This window comes from Rana temporaria, chromosome 4 (genome assembly GCF_905171775.1).
Source record: "Rana temporaria chromosome 4, aRanTem1.1, whole genome shotgun sequence".
Classification (NCBI taxonomy): Eukaryota; Metazoa; Chordata; class Amphibia; order Anura; family Ranidae; genus Rana; species Rana temporaria.
This window is the reverse complement of record NC_053492.1, coordinates 277,725,665-277,743,804: the sequence shown is the minus strand read 5'-3', so window position 1 is coordinate 277,743,804 and position 18,140 is coordinate 277,725,665. Positions and strand designations below refer to the sequence as shown.

Genomic DNA, 18,140 nt, shown 5'->3' with positions numbered 1-18,140 from the left:
GATAGGAAATATAAAACACACTTACCTGTCCTCAAGACCTCTTCCCGGGAATCAAACCCCTCAACACCCTCCACCTGCTCCCTATGCAGACACCGGGCGATCCGCTCATCCTCCGGGGTCAGCTCTACATCACAGGGTGGTCCACCCCCAGTGCCAGTCGGGGGTTTGTTTATTTTGGCAAGTTTCTCCCGCACACGAAGCCACATGTCATTGATCTTTTTGGAGATGTCCTTTGCAAGGCGGGCATTGACCCTAGTGGCTATGGTGTCCAGGATCTCCTGCTTCCTGGCACGGGTAGTATTTCGGCTTTCAAGTCCATGGAGGAACTCATCAAACTCCTCCATCCCAGAGATGATGATAGCCCTCTCCTGGGCAGTAAAAATGTTTTTCCTCTTGCTGACAGGAGTAGCCATCAGACAGAAAACAAAAAAACAAGCCGGGGGCAAAATTACCACACTCAGGGGGGGGGGAAGCCGGATGTAATTTTGCGGCGGACGGACGCATGTCTGGGCGTATTTATGCGCTCGATGCAAGCCAATAGGCCGGTGTACAACGGGAAGTTGGGCTGACGTAGATGCGCGCATGCGCACAAGAAAGCTCTCCGGCTTGGACATCACTGCGCATGCTCCGTTGAAGTTAGGCCGGGCGTAAGCCACTGCACCACGCTCACACAATCATTTGCATAAGTTCACACCCACTTCCACTTACACCGGCTTAAGCCTCCAATTTTAAGTTCGGCTGGCGCACATTGGCGAGCAAGTGCTTTGTGAATCATCAACTTTGCTCTTATGCCGGCGTAGCGCATATACTTTGCATTACGCCGGCCCAAATATGCACCCATCTACCTGAATCTAGCTATCTGGGAATACAATTGGCCAAATACAGTACTTAAGTCAAGTTTTTTTGTTTGTTTGTCTTGTTGTCTTTGATTTCTGCAGATTTTTTCCTGTAAACACCTCCCACGTGACTTTAATTTTTTTTTTTTAAGTTATCATTTCGAAGTAGAATTCCCTACATGGCTGTAGCCAAAACGTTTCTTAGGTTTGGATAAAGTGAGAAAAGACTTGAGTAAATACAGTACTTGCATTGCTTTTTTTTTTTTGCTGTCCTTGATTTGTGCTGCTTCGATCTTTGATTTTTCTTTTTTTTTTATATACTGTGTTTCCCCGAAAATAAGCCCGGGTCTTATATTAATTTTGTCAACAAAAGACACAGTAGGGCTTATTTTCAGGGTAGGTCTTAACATGTAATGTGCTGTCGTGAGTTAAAAATGCTTGTACAAATCCTATAATCCACAGTATTATATAATGTACAATGTGTTTGTTTCTGTAATATAATTGTGCCAAATACCTTTATTATAACACCGCTCTGCGCATCTATGACCCCTGCGGGGCTCTCTTCCCCGCAATTATATTACAGAAACACATACATTGTACATTATATACTACTCTAATAGAGTGTATTATAGTATTTTACAAGCATTTTAAACTAGGGCTTTTTTTCGAAGTAGGGCTTATATTGCAACCCTCCTGGAAAATAACGCTAGGTCTTATTTTTCAGGGTAGGTTTTATTTTTGGGGAAACACGGTTGCCCATGTAAAGGAGGTAGCTCCAGCCCAAACTTTTCTTGGGTTTGAATAGACTGGGAGTAGACTCAAGTAAATACAGTACCTATGTCAAGTTTTTTTTTTTTTTTTTTTCTGCTTCAAAATGTTGCTGTTTTCTTCCTGTGAAGTTATCACTATAAAGTTGAATTGTCTAGACCGCTCCAGCCCAAACTTTTCTTATGTTTGGATAGTCTAGGAATAGACTTGGATAAATACAGTACTTTTATGTCACCTTTTTTTGTTGCTGTCCTTGATCTGTGCTGTTTAATTAAATACCTCTCATATGTGATAATTTTTATTTTATTTTTTACATTATTGCTATAAAGCAGAATTTTCTAGATAGCTCCAGCCTAAGTTTAAAGTTTTTTTGCCATCTGTGACGTGGTCCAATATATTTCCCCTCAATTCCTGTCTGTCACAGCAGGACAAGAAATGTGGGGGGGGGGGCAATTGTCACCAGTATTGGAAGACATGGACAGTAATATTACCCTGACAAAAATGTTAACCCTTGTCCGGTTTATTGAAAAAACACATTCTTGCAGTCTATGTCCCTACTGCATAGATTTCCCTCCCATTTACTGTTAGGACAAGAAGTAATGGTAATACTAAGGCTACACGCCGAAACGCGTAAGCCCTGTCTTATTCTGCGGCACACCTATATTAATAAACCTATTCATTGCGGCAGATTGAGCTGCCAGCTTTCTTTTATCTACAAGGAGTGATAGTAAGGCTGGCTATGGATGGACCAAAAACTTGGCAAGTTCAGCAGGAAAAGGCCAAATTTCGATGGCCATTCCCATTTGTGGGACGTTAATCTAATGGGTGACTTCTCACAAACAAGCTTGTTGGAAAATTGGCTACAGTGCTGATCAATGTATTCTAAAGGAGGAGGAGAACCCCGCTGTCAATACAATAACGCAGAAGGAAGAATTTTTCATGCCACATTGAATGTGTGGATGGGGAATCCATTCCATTTTCTGGATCATCCCATTGGCTGATTGAAAAAAAAAAACTGATCCATGCATGCCCAGCTTAAAGCGAACCTTTTTTTCAACTGTCCATCTATTAAATCTTCTGCCCTTGTTGTTTTAACTTTGGATAGTAAAATATTTTTTCTCTGCCAGTTAATACCTTATTATACAGCCCACTTCCTGCTTCTTGTCTGGTAAAAAGCTTAGTCTCTCTCTTTCTCTCTTTTTCTCTCTTTCTTTCTTTCTTTCTTTCTTTCTTTCTTTCTTTCTTTCTCTCTTTCTCTTTCTCTTTCTCTTTCTCTTTCTCTTTCTCTTTCTCTTTCTCTTTCTCTTTCTCTTTCTTTTTTTCTCTCTCTCTCTCTCTCTCTCTCTCTCTCTCTCTCATGAAAGTTTGCCAGGAAGGGAGGGGGGGGGGGGTGATAAGTAATACGACATAATAAGGCCAATGAGAGCTGCAGAGCTGGAGGTGTGTCTGTGTAAATCCAGGAAGTGATCAGGCAGCAGCTTCAGCTGCCCACAGTTAAAATGGGTGCAGCCCGACTCAATGGAGGGAGATTTCTGCAGCATATTTGGCAAGTACAGAATCACAGTATATATAACATAATATGCAAAGTGGTTAGAGGGAAGCTCCCGCATGGCAAAGATCTTTTTATTACAAATTATGTGAGCAGACTGCAGTTCCCCTTTAAGTCTGTCTAGTGGAGTCACAAAATGCAGTAAAAAGCTAAAACAGAGGTTATATTCCATGCACATGCTATCTATGGAAAAAAATAGGCATTAAGGACAATAGTAATGGTCAGCACCACAGTATAGACTGTCCAAGTGTTTTCCTCTTCAGATTTGGCAAGTGAAGAGAATATAGATAAAATATGTCTTTCTGATGTACAACCTTGGTAGGGTTACATGCTGCTTCTTTGTCACTGGGTGAACACCGCTAATATATATGTTGTTAATTTTAGGAAAGGATTCTACGTTTTTATGCCAAAACATTTTCTTCATCACCCCTGAATATGGCAAGAGAAGTCTATACAAGTTTAGGTATGTACTGTTTACCTTATCTGATTATATTACTATGTTATATGCATAGTATGAAATGACAATGGTATACCACTCGACTATAGCTTGCCAAGTTTGTAACTAAATAATAAGATAAGAGTATCCTTGACCTTTGGAAAGAGCCTGTATCTTTGCATGGAACGATTCACTTCTCAAAGGCACTTTACAAGGCAGATGATGGACAATGCAGAGCATGTTTTCATTTTTCGATATTCCTGTCAGATCATCCAGTTATGTAATTGCTTTTCTGCATTGAATCAACATCTCACCATTGAGATAAATGTTCTTCATATGAGTATGCATTTCTCTTTCATTCATCTGTCAAATAAGGGAACAAAGGTTAGATTGAAACAAAGGCATAAACATATAGATAGATGGCATCAAGGCCCCTAATGCATTTTCCATATCTTTTAAATTAGATAAATGATATTAAGTGGGCAAGAGATACACAGCGATATGTTCAGTGAAAAAATGTCCATATATATGCCTGTTCTAGTGTTTATTTAAGCTGATCCTGATATCAGCTAAAACGGTTAACACATTTTTAGTTATTTATTTACACCAGTATTTTTAATGTACCTTACAGTGTGAATTTTGGCGTTACAGTTCATTCATTCAGATTAAGCAACATTATACTGGGGTCTGATAGGAAATATACTTGCTTCCTGGGGTCTCTAATATGATTTAGCACTGTGTAATTCATGCAGTGACATTTGTTGATCTTCTAATTCTGAGCAAGAGCTGCTTGGATGGAGAACTGTTGCCTACCAGGATTTCTAAGCCAGATTTCTGCATAGTCTACATAGACTATGGCTCGGGGTAACAGGGCTGCCAGGGGTGGCAAAAGCAACCCACACATCACTGATAATACAACTAGCCAGTTGACTGGAGTAGGTGAGGATCATCGGCACAAGACATAGGCTGAGTTGGGGGGACGACGATGACAGGAAACCTAAATCCAGCCCTATCTACAATACAAAGTGCATCACAGTTCAGGTACTACTGTAACGTCATTTAGAGATGATGTATTCTATTAAGCCTGTAATGAAAAATGTCCTCTCTGATAATAAATAACGACTAACTTACAAGGAGAATTATTCTTAAAAGGAAAGAACGTGGCATAGGCTGCTGCAAAATAATATTAAAGCAAAATAATATTAATAAAAAATAGTACATCTCTGCATCACATCCACATCTACCATATACACTCGAGTATAAGCCGAGTTTTTCAGGACATTTTTTTTTTGTGCTGAAAATGCCACCCTCTGTTTGTACTCGAATCACCTTTTTGCGCCTGATCTCCTGGACTTTGGGAACCTGGTACTGGCCAGCCGTAAGTCCCCTGGACCCCAAACTTGGAACACATGTAGCCCCACTCTTTCTCAAGTGTGCAAAGTTTGTTGTCTGGAGGACCTACGGCCGGGGAGCACCGATTTTTCAAAGCCGGGCACCCCTTCCATGGACTCCCATTTTAAACGGTAATTTCTCCGGTGAATTTGGGGACCCAGTACCGGCTGGCCGTAGGTCCCCTGGACCCCAAACTTGGCACACATGTAGCCCCACTCTTTCTCAAGTGTAAAAAAAGTTTGTTGTCTGGGGGACCTACGGCTAAGGAGCACCAATTTTTTTTTTTTAAAGCCGGGCACCCCTTCCATAGACTCCCCTGTTAAACGTCAGTCTAGTCATGGGCACAGTGATGCATGGACACAGTGAGGCATGCAGATGGACACCCTAGGCTTATACTCGAGTTAATAAGTTTTCCCATTTTTTTGTGGTAAAATTAGGTGCCTTGGCTTATATTCGGGTCGGCTTATACTCGAGTATATATGGTACTTTCTCTCTAAACACATTGATGTGCCAGAAATAAAGTGTGCTCCTTTCTTTCTGCTTGAGATCAGAAATTCCAAGCACTTATTTCATATCTGATGTATTGCAAAGGACATGGACTTCTCCCCATTGTCACCCTTTCTTTATTTCCATAACCCAGCCCTGTACACAGGAAGTTCTCAGCTCACTTCTGGCATAATAAACTGTTATTTTTGCTCTTATTGAACAGATATAACAAAACTTTCTAACTGTATATTTCGCAAAACAAAAGGGAACAAATAAGAGAAGTTTATTGTTAATGTTAAAAAAAAAAAACACTTTAACTAATAGCATTATCCAGGTTGGTGAAGGAAGGGAGGAAAGGGAGTGGGACAGAAGAAGGGGGTGGAGGACAAAGCCCGGGAATAGAGAACCTGAGGCCGGGTACACACGAACAAACATGTACGGTGAAAGCGGTCCGTCGGACCGTTTTCACCGTACATGTCTGCCAGAGGGCTTCTGTACGATGGTTGTACACACCATCGTACAGAAGTCCGCGCGTAAACAATACGCGGGGCGTGTCCGCGTCGTCGCCGCGACGATGACGCGGCGATGACGCGGAGACGTGGGCGGGCCTGCCATTTAAAGGCTTCCACGCATGCGTCGAAGTCATTCAAAGCATGCGAGGGACGGCGGGCACCTGGACATGTACGGTAGGTCTGTACTGACGACCGTACATGTCCGAGCGGGCAGGATTCCAGCGGACGGTTTTAAAACACGTCCAGGAATATTTGTCTGCTGGGAAAAGGCCCGGCGGGCAAATGTTTGCTGGAATTCGGCCCGCTCGCGCCCACACACGACCGAACATGTATGCTGAAACTGGCCCGCGGACCAGTTTCAGCATACATGTTTGGTCGTGTGTACGGGGCCTGAGAGTGAGCGCAAGGAAAAGAAAGGCTCTCATCTACTGTATACAAGTTTGTTTTTTCTGTAGGACCCTACCAGTACCCTTGGATACAAGTTTATTTTCATATTAGTGCAAGATCTGAATTGAATGCATGTTTACAGATTGCAGTGGATGTGTATTTAACGGGTATTAAAATCACAAACACAAATGTAATCTATTGCAGCTTCACTAATCCTTAAAGCGGTAGTAAACCGCAGTTGAAGAAAAAAAAATCCCCTGCAAGGCAATGTCATAATGTCTAAACAGCGCTGACCCCACTACGTCCAAAAAAACTCACATATATATTATATATACACATACACATACATATCAATAGATACACTGGTAACTAATGCAGTAGCTAGCTCAATCGACAATTGTGTCTGAGTGACAATCTGTGAATTGATGACTCAAATATTACAACAATATCTGATTATTGAAACAAACAGGAGGACTAAGGGTTGAGACTTTAAATCAAGCAAGCAGATGTAAGCAGTTTAAATTGATTGGAAATCAATGATAAGTTGCATGAGGGTATTCATGAGTATACATAGAAAACCAATATATTTCATTCAGTGAATATACATACAGCAATTGCAACTAGACAATGCATTTCCTGAGGAAAATGCGAGTGGGAATGCTGAATAGCTGAATTGCTGAGCCCGCACAAAAGCCATTCACCATAACCACTACAGTATCTTTAGGACATACAAGCAGTGTTCCTTCAGTACTTATAAAGCCTAATATCACACAGCTCCTTTCTCTATCTGCAATATAGAGAGTGTCCTGACTTGCCTGGTCGCCCCTCCCCCCTCAAGAGGCTTTCTCCACATGAGGTGGGGGAGGAGGACTGCACTGAGGTAAGGAAAGCTATTTAGGGAATCAAAATACCATTAGAAACGCTTTCATCCACACACAAAATCAGTTATCGAAGCCTTCAAACAAAACGTAATAAATCCACAACCGTACATGCGATCGATACAGCGACTTCACCGTTTGAAAGACACGGCCCTTGTGAACGCATCGATATGAAATTTATGTTGATAAACTTAAAAATGTGGCCATGTCAGCGATTTAGAAAAGAGCGTCTTTGTGTGTTTTGCAGAAACATTTTTTAGACTTTTTAACATGACTCTTGTCCTTTAGAAGCTCCTGGAACTAAAACTAAAATACGTATCACAAAACTGATCACATTGCCTGAAACCAGACAAGCATACCTACGTTTTGATATATAAATTGTGTATGACAAGTAGATCTTGTGGGCGTGAGAGCAATTTGTTCCCCCTTTTTTTAAAGATAATATTTTTTGTGGATGATCTGCACTCTAAAGGTCACATGACACACTCTAAACCTGCTCCATAGGATTACATTATAACCGATAAAATATCACTAAACGTAAATTGCGTTTTCACAAAAACCGTAAAAGATATCAATCTAAAAAGTCATGTTTGGATAGCTGAATATTTTGTGACCGCTTTAAAGTTTGTTTGGTGTCTGTAAGTGAAAGTATAAAGGAGCTGAAACTTTTGGCAGAACGTGTGTTTTGAAGCGGGAAAAAGGATGTTCTCATTGACTTCAATGTTAAAAAAAAGTGTCTAAAAGCTTAATATTTTAAAAAGTATAAATAGTACAAAAAAACTTGAAGAAGTCCCATCGTTAGCTGAACAAGACGAACATTTTAATAGTTGAATGGTCTCAATAGCTCAAAGTATGCAGAAGTTACGCAGAGCCAAAAAACGTACGGAATAAAGGATAAGAATAAAAAGAACTAGACAATGCATTTCCTGAGGAAAATGCGAGTGGGAATGCTGAATAGCTGAATTGCTGAGCCCGCACAAAAGCCAATCACCATAACCACTACACTATCATTAGGACATACAAGCAGTGTTCCTTCAGTACTTATAAAGCCTAATATCACACAGCTCCTTTCTCTATCTGCAATATAGAGAGTGTCCTGACTTGCCTGGTCGCCCCTCCCCCCTCAAGAGGCTTTCTCCACATGAGGTGGGGGAGGAGGACTGCACTGAGGTAAGGAAAGCTATTTAGGGAATCAAAATACCATTAGAAACGCTTTCATCCACACACAAAATCAGTTATCGAAGCCTTCAAACAAAACGTAATAAATCCACAACCGTACATGCGATCGATACAGCGACTTCACCGTTTGAAAGACACGGCCCTTGTGAACGCATCGATATGAAATTTATGTTGATAAACTTAAAAATGTGGCCATGTCAGCGATTTAGAAAAGAGCGTCTTTGTGTGTTTTGCAGAAACATTTTTTAGACTTTTTAACATGACTCTTGTCCTTTAGAAGCTCCTGGAACTAAAACTAAAATACGTATCACAAAACTGATCACATTGCCTGAAACCAGACAAGCATACCTACGTTTTGATATATAAATTGTGTATGACAAGTAGATCTTGTGGGCGTGAGAGCAATTTGTTCCCCCTTTTTTTAAAGATAATAGTTTTTGTGGATGATCTCCACTCTAAAGGTCACATGACACACTCTAAACCTGCTCCATAGGATTACATTATAACCGATAAAAAAATCACTAAACGTAAATTGCGTTTTCACAAAAACCGTAAAAGATATCAATCTAAAAAGTCATGTTTGGATAGCTGAATATTTTGTGACTGCTTTAAAGTTTGTTTGGTGTCTGTAAGTGAAAGTATGAAGGAGCTGAAACTTTTGGCAGAACGTGTGTTTTGAAGCAGGAAAAAGGATGTTCTCATTGACTTCAATGTTAAAAAAAAGTGTCTAAAAGCTTAATATTTTAAAAAGTATAAATAGTACAAAAAAACTTGAAGAAGTCCCATCGTTAGCTGAACGAGATGAACATTTTAAAAGTTGAATGGTCTCAATAGCTGAAAGTATGCAGAAGTTACGCAGAGCCAAAAAACGTACGGAATAAAATTAAAATTAAAATTAAGAATAATAAAAAACGAATATCAATACTGGGAATGCTTATGAAAGCATTCCCACTAATTAAAACTAGAAAATGCATTCCCTGAGGAAAATGCGATGCGTGGGAATGCTGAATTGCTGAGCCCGCACCAAAGCCATTCACCATAACCACTACACTATCTTTAGGACACACAGCTCCTTTCTCTATCTGCAAAGTAGAGAGTATGCTGACTTCCTGGTCGCCCCTCCCCCTCAAGAGGTTTCCCCTCCCCCCAGGTCAGTGAGGAGGAATATTGCACTGAGGTAGAAAGCTATTTATGGAAAGAAATTCCATTACAAACGCCTTTTAATTCACAGACCAATACATTAATTACGCCTCCAAACAAAACGTAATAAATCCACAACCGTACATGCGATCGATACAGCGACTTCACCGTTTGAAAGACACGGCCCTTGTGAACGCATCGATATGAAATTTATGTTGATAAACTTAAAATTGTGGCCATGCCAGCGATTTAGAAAAGAGCGTCTTTGTGTGTTTTGCAGGAAAATTTTTTAAATTTTTAACATGGACGGTCAATGAGAGTGGTTTTGTCACTCTTGTCCTTTAGAAGCTCCTGGAACTAAAACTAAAATACGTATCACAAAACTGATCACATTGCCTGAAACCAGACAAGCATACCTACGTTTTGATATATAAATTGTGTATGACAAGTAGATCTTGTGGGCGTGAGAGCAATTTGTTCGCCCTTTTTTTAAAGATAATTTTTGTTTTCAAAGATCTCCACTCTAAAGGTCACATGACACACTCTAAACCTGCTCCATAGGATTACATTATAACCGATAAAAAAATCACTAAACGTAAATTGCGTTTTCACAAAAACCGTAAAAGATATCAATCTGAAAAGTCATGTTTGGATAGCTGAATATTTTGTGACCGCTTTAAAGTTTGTTTGGTGTCTGTAAGTGAAAGTATGAAGGAGCTGAAACTTTTGGCAGAACGTGTGTTTTGAAGCAGGAAAAAGGATGTTCTCATTGACTTCAATGTTAAAAAAAAGTGTCTAAAAGCTTAATATTTTAAAAAGTATAAATAGTACAAAAAAACTTGAAGAAGTCCCATCGTTAGCTGAATGAGACGAACATTTTAAAAGTTAAATGGTCTCAATAGCTCAAAGTATGCAGAAGTTACGCAGAGCCAAAAAACGTACGGAATAAAATTAAAATTAAAACTAGAAAATGCATTTCCTGAGGAAAATGCGAGTGGGAATGCTGAATTGCTGAGCCCGCACAAAAGCCATTCACCATAACCACTACACTATCATTAGGACATACAAGCAGTGTTCCTTCAGTACTTATAAAGCCTAATATCACACAGCTCCTTTCTCTATCTGCAATATAGAGAGTGTCCTGACTTGACTGGTCGCCCCTCCCCCCTCAAGAGGCTTTCTCCACATGAGGTGGGGGAGGAGGACTGCACTGAGGTAAAGAAAGCTATTTAGGGAATCAAAATACCATTAGAAACGCTTTCATCCACACACAAAATCAGTTATCGAAGCCTTCAAACAAAACGTAATAAATCCACAACCGTACATGCGATCGATACAGCGACTTCACCGTTTGAAGGACACGGCCCTTGTGAACGCATCGATATGAAATTTATGTTGATAAACTTAAAAATGTGGGCATGTCAGCGATTTAGAAAAGAGCGTCTTTGTGTGTTTTGCAGAAACATTTTTTAGACTTTTTAACATGACTCTTGTCCTTTAGAAGCTCCTGGAACTAAAACTAAAATACGTATCACAAAACTGATCACATTGCCTGAAACCAGACAAGCATACCTACGTTTTGATATATAAATTGTGTATGACAAGTAGATCTTGTGGGCGTGAGAGCAATTTGTTCCCCCTTTTTTTAAAGATAATATTTTTTGTGGATGATCTCCACTCTAAAGGTCACATGACACACTCTAAACCTGCTCCATAGGATTACATTATAACCGATAAAAAAATCACTAAACGTAAATTGCGTTTTCACAAAAACCGTAAAAGATATCAATCTAAAAAGTCATGTTTGGATAGCTGAATATTTTGTGACCGCTTTAAAGTTTGTTTGGTGTCTGTAAGTGAAAGTATGAAGGAGCTGAAACTTTTGGCAGAACGTGTGTTTTGAAGCAGGAAAAAGGATGTTCTCATTGACTTCAATGTTAAAAAAAAGTGTCTAAAAGCTTAATATTTTAAAAAGTATAAATAGTACAAAAAAACTTGAAGAAGTCCCATCGTTAGCTGAACGAGACGAACATTTTAAAAGTTGAATGGTCTCAATAGCTGAAAGTATGCAGAAGTTACGCAGAGCCAAAAAACGTACGGAATAAAATTAAAATTAAAATTAAGAATAACTAGAAAATGCATTCCCTGAGGAAAATGCGAGTGGGAATGCTGAATTGCTGAGCCCGCACCAAAGCCATTCACCATAACCACTACACTATCTTTAGGACACACAGCTCCTTTCTCTATCTGCAAAGTAGAGAGTATCCTGACTTCCTGGTCGCCCCTCCCCCCTCAAGAGGTTTCCCCTCCCCCCCAGGTCAGTGAGGAGGAATATTGCCCTGAGGTAAGGAAAGCTATTTATGGAAAGAAATTCCATTACAAACGCCTTTTAATTCACAGACCAATACATTAATTACGCCTCCAAACAAAACGTAATAAATCCACAACCGTACATGCGATCGATACAGCGACTTCACCGTTTGAAAGACACGGCCCTTGTGAACGCATCGATATGAAATTTATGTTGATAAACTTAAAATTGTGGCCATGCCAGCGATTTAGAAAAGAGCGTCTTTGTGTGTTTTGCAGGAAAATTTTTAAAATTTTTAACATGGACGGTCAATGAGAGTGGTTTTGTCACTCTTGTCCTTTAGAAGCTCCTGGAACTAAAACTAAAATACGTATCACAAAACTGATCACATTGCCTGAAACCAGACAAGCATACCTACGTTTTGATATATAAATTGTGTATGACAAGTAGATCTTGTGGGCGTGAGAGCAATTTGTTCGCCCTTTTTTTAAAGATAATTTTTGTTTTCAAAGATCTCCACTCTAAAGGTCACATGACACACTCTAAACCTGCTCCATAGGATTACATTATAACCGATAAAAAAATCACTAAACGTAAATTGCGTTTTCACAAAAACCGTATAAGATATCAATCTAAAAAGTCATGTTTGGATAGCTGAATATTTTGTGACCGCTTTAAAGTTTGTTTGGTGTCTGTAAGTGAAAGTATGAAGGAGCTGAAACTTTTGGCAGAACGTGTGTTTTGAAGCAGGAAAAAGGATGTTCTCATTGACTTCAATGTTAAAAAAAAGTGTCTAAAAGCTTAATATTTTAAAAAGTATAAATAGTACAAAAAAACTTGAAGAAGTCCCATCGTTAGCTGAATGAGACGAACATTTTAAAAGTTAAATGGTCTCAATAGCTGAAAGTATGCAGAAGTTACGCAGAGCCAAAAAACGTACGGAATAAAATTAAGAAGAAGAATAATAAAAAACGAATATCAATACTGGGAATGCTTATTAAAGCATTCCCACTAATAAAAAACGAATATCAATACTGGGAATGCTTATGAAAGCATTCCCACTAATTAAGAAGAACTAGAAAATGCATTCCCTGAGGAAAATGCGAGTGGGAATGCTGAATTGCTGAGCCCGCACCAAAGCCATTCACCATAACCACTACACTATCTTTAGGACACACAGCTCCTTTCTCTATCTGCAAAGTAGAGAGTATGCTGACTTCCTGGTCGCCCCTCCCCCCTCAAGAGGTTTCCCCTCCCCCCAGGTCAGTGAGGAGGAATATTGCACTGAGGTAGAAAGCTATTTATGGAAAGAAATTCCATTACAAACGCCTTTTAATTCACAGACCAATACATTAATTACGCCTCCAAACAAAACGTAATAAATCCACAACCGTACATGCGATCGATACAGCGACTTCACCGTTTGAAAGACACGGCCCTTGTGAACGCATCGATATGAAATTTATGTTGATAAACTTAAAATTGTGGCCATGCCAGCGATTTAGAAAAGAGCGTCTTTGTGTGTTTTGCAGGAAAATTTTTTAAATTTTTAACATGGACGGTCAATGAGAGTGGTTTTGTCACTCTTGTCCTTTAGAAGCTCCTGGAACTAAAACTAAAATACGTATCACAAAACTGATCACATTGCCTGAAACCAGACAAGCATACCTACGTTTTGATATATAAATTGTGTATGACAAGTAGATCTTGTGGGCGTGAGAGCAATTTGTTCGCCCTTTTTTTAAAGATAATTTTTGTTTTCAAAGATCTCCACTCTAAAGGTCACATGACACACTCTAAACCTGCTCCATAGGATTACATTATAACCGATAAAAAAATCACTAAACGTAAATTGCGTTTTCACAAAAACCGTAAAAGATATCAATCTGAAAAGTCATGTTTGGATAGCTGAATATTTTGTGACCGCTTTAAAGTTTGTTTGGTGTCTGTAAGTGAAAGTATGAAGGAGCTGAAACTTTTGGCAGAACGTGTGTTTTGAAGCAGGAAAAAGGATGTTCTCATTGACTTCAATGTTAAAAAAAGTGTCTAAAAGCTTAATATTTTAAAAAGTATAAATAGTACAAAAAAACTTGAAGAAGTCCCATCGTTAGCTGAATGAGACGAACATTTTAAAAGTTAAATGGTCTCAATAGCTCAAAGTATGCAGAAGTTACGCAGAGCCAAAAAACGTACGGAATAAAATTAAAATTAAAATTAAGAACTAGAAAATGCATTCCCTGAGGAAAATGCGAGTGGGAATGCTGAATTGCTGAGCCCGCACCAAAGCCATTCACCATAACCACTACACTATCTTTAGGACACACAGCTCCTTTCTCTATCTGCAAAGTAGAGAGTATGCTGACTTCCTGGTCGCCCCTCCCCCCTCAAGAGGTTTCCCCTCCCCCCAGGTCAGTGAGGAGGAATATTGCACTGAGGTAGAAAGCTATTTATGGAAAGAAATTCCATTACAAACGCCTTTTAATTCACAGACCAATACATTAATTACGCCTCCAAACAAAACGTAATAAATCCACAACCGTACATGCGATCGATACAGCGACTTCACCGTTTGAAAGACACGGCCCTTGTGAACGCATCGATATGAAATTTATGTTGATAAACTTAAAATTGTGGCCATGCCAGCGATTTAGAAAAGAGCGTCTTTGTGTGTTTTGCAGGAAAAAATTTTAAATTTTTAACATGGACGGTCAATGAGAGTGGTTTTGTCACTCTTGTCCTTTAGAAGCTCCTGGAACTAAAACTAAAATACGTATCACAAAACTGATCACATTGCCTGAAACCAGACAAGCATACCTACGTTTTGATATATAAATTGTGTATGACAAGTAGATCTTGTGGGCGTGAGAGCAATTTGTTCGCCCTTTTTTTAAAGATAATTTTTGTTTTCAAAGATCTCCACTCTAAAGGTCACATGACACACTCTAAACCTGCTCCATAGGATTACATTATAACCGATAAAAAAATCACTAAACGTAAATTGCGTTTTCACAAAAACCGTATAAGATATCAATCTAAAAAGTCATGTTTGGATAGCTGAATATTTTGTGACCGCTTTAAAGTTTGTTTGGTGTCTGTAAGTGAAAGTATGAAGGAGCTGAAACTTTTGGCAGAACGTGTGTTTTGAAGCAGGAAAAAGGATGTTCTCATTGACTTCAATGTTAAAAAAAAGTGTCTAAAAGCTTAATATTTTAAAAAGTATAAATAGTACAAAAAAACTTGAAGAAGTCCCATCGTTAGCTGAATGAGACGAACATTTTAAAAGTTAAATGGTCTCAATAGCTGAAAGTATGCAGAAGTTACGCAGAGCCAAAAAACGTACGGAATAAAATTAAGAAGAAGAATAATAAAAAACGAATATCAATACTGGGAATGCTTATTAAAGCATTCCCACTAATAATAAAAAACGAATATCAATACTGGGAATGCTTATTAAAGCATTCCCACTAATAAAAAACGAATATCAATACTGGGAATGCTTATTAAAGCATTCCCACTAATAATAAAAAACGAATATCAATACTGGGAATGCTTATTAAAGCATTCCCACTAATTAAGAAGAAGAATAATAAAAAACGAATATCAATACTGGGAATGCTTATTAAAGCATTCCCACTAATAAAAAACGAATATCAATACTGGGAATGCTTATTAAAGCATTCCCACTAATTAAATATAAAATTATAATATAAAAAATCACAAATCAAAATATAAATCACATAATACAAATGAGAATTAAGTTGGGTAAAACATATACTTTGGCATAAAAACACAGCATATAATAGCTCTATGCATTTTGTGGATTCATCAATATCTGATTATTGGTGACTTGTTATATTAATTATAAAGTGACTCGTAATAAACTGTGCAAATATAGCTGAGATTAAGTTCTTGGTGCTCCGTGCTCCAAAGGTGACTTTATTTCCACCGCTAGTGGTTCCGCACTCACCAGATGAGTTGGACTCCTCTGCCGTAGGGCTGGAAAGAGTCAGCTGTGATTTGAGATCACTTAAAGGGGGAACTATCGCTCTACCGTGGTCGCCGGATGCTTCCGCTGTGTAGGTGGACTTCTTATGGTAACACAATCAGATATTGTTGTAATATTTGAGTCACCAATTCACAGATTGTCACTAAGACACGATTGTCTATTGAGCTAGCTACTTTGTTAGTTAACAGTGTATGTATTGAAAAAAAACACACATTTTTTTTGGACATAGTGGGGTCAGTGCTGTTTAGTCTAAATCTATGGTCTCATTTGTCCCCCAGTCAGGGGACAGTAAATACAGCCGCGGCCAGATACAATCACACTACACTACCAAGGCGCAAGTGTTACTTAATTTAATGTCATAATGTGCTAGTATGCATCACATAGTAGCACATTATGAGAGACTTGCCTTAAAACAAAGCCCTCCAGTGCTGCGCTCCTTCCGAGCTTGTGTACTTGAGTGGCCAGGACACAATGACGTCACTCCTGTGCATGCACGATATGCCAGACCTTCAGAGCGCATGTGCCGTGATGTTACTGGCTGCATGTACTCTGAATACCTCCTAAACAGTGCAAGTTTAGGATATATTCACAGGCCCGGATTCACAAAGCACTTACGCCGATGTATCTCAAGATACGCCGACGTAAGTACAAATGTGCGCTGTCGTATCTATGCGCCGACCCACATACTAAGATACGCCTAAAAATAGGCTTCCTACGACCGACGTAACTTTCCTACGCCGGCGTATAGTGGGCGCATATTTACGCTGGCCGCAAGTGTCGCTCGCATTGATTTCCTATTCAAATATGGTAATGAGGGAGATACGTCGATTCACGAAAGTACTTGCGCCCGGTGCATAATATACGCAGTTTGCGTAAGTCGTACGTCCGGCGTAAAGTTATTCCCCATATAGGAGGCGCAACCCATGCAAAGGTATGGACCAGGGAACACAGCCGTCGTATTTTACGTCGTTTACGTCGTACGTGAATATGACTAGGCGTAGGTTACGTTCACGTCGTAGGCAGTGATTCGATGTATCTTAGGCAGTTGTTTCGATGTGATTCTGAGCATGCGCACTGGGATGCGGCCACGGGACGGCACATGCGCTGTTCATTTTAAGTACTTCTATGGCGCTTGGCCCATCATTTGCATGGGGTCACGCCTCATTAGCATGGCTCACGCCTACTTCCACCTATGCTGGCTTATGTTGAGGAAACCCAGCGTAGATTTGACAGCGAGTGGGAGCAAGTGCTTTGTGAATACTGTGCTTGCCTCTCTGCGCTGCGTTGGTGTAGCGTATATTCGATACGCTACGCTGGCATAAATATGCGCCGATGTATGTGAATCCGGGCCACAGTACCTACAGGTACGCCTTATTATAAGCAGAGTTTACTACCACTTTAAATGTGGCTGCATTTGTTTTGTTTTTTTTCTTAAAAGTTTTTTTTTTTATCTGGTGATCCAGCCAGTGACATACTTTTTGTCTTAGGGTGGCCAGTATCACCATCAGCCAACAGCACTGTTTGGAGAGGGGAGTATGTTGGGATAATGTTGGGATCCACCCAGATACCTGACCGGTTACTGGTTCAGCAGTCTTATATCTCTAAGTTCTCGGTCTTATGCCTAGTACACACGATAGGATTTATCCGCGGATACGGTCCTCCGGACCGTTTCCGTGGATAAATCCTCTGAGGATTTTGATCCGATGGAGTGTACACACCATCGGAGCGAAATCCGCGCCGAATTCCCATCGCGATGACGTGTCGCGCCATCATATAAGGAATTCCACGCATGCGTCGAATCATTACGACGCATGCGAGGGATGGGTTCGGACGGATGGATCCGGTGAGTCTGTACAGACCACCGGATCGATCCGCTGGAGCCGATTCCAGCGGATAGATTTCTTAGCATGTTAAGAAATTTTTATCCGCTGGAAATCGGTCGGCCCGAAATATATCCGCAGATAAATATCCGCTGGATCGTACACACCAGCGGATCTATCCGCTGAAACCGATCCGCGGATCAATTTCAGCTAATGGATCCTCTCGTGTGTGTACGGGGCCTTAGAGGTAGCAGGGGACAGTTGCTGCATCGGAACAATGCTTGCAACCATGTAGGTGAGTATGTATATGTGTGTGTTTATGTATATGTATACGTGTGTATGTGTATGTGTGTGTGTGTGTGTGTGTGTGTGTATATGTATGTATGTGTGTGTGTGTGTATATATATATATATATATATATATATATATATATATATATA

General features: G+C 39.7%; 1 protein-coding gene across 3 annotated transcripts in view; it reads left to right on the top strand.

Annotated features, from left to right (window-relative positions):
• The window catches only part of TBC1D32 (TBC1 domain family member 32), a 552,992-nt gene that overhangs the window by 84,443 nt on the left and 450,409 nt on the right, over positions 1-18,140 (top strand). For all 3 annotated transcript variants that reach the window (XM_040350328.1, XM_040350326.1, XM_040350327.1), the window contains exon 7: positions 3,538-3,616. In XM_040350328.1, coding sequence (XP_040206262.1) covers positions 3,538-3,616 — 79 coding nt within the window. The remainder of the gene's footprint in view (positions 1-3,537; positions 3,617-18,140) is intronic.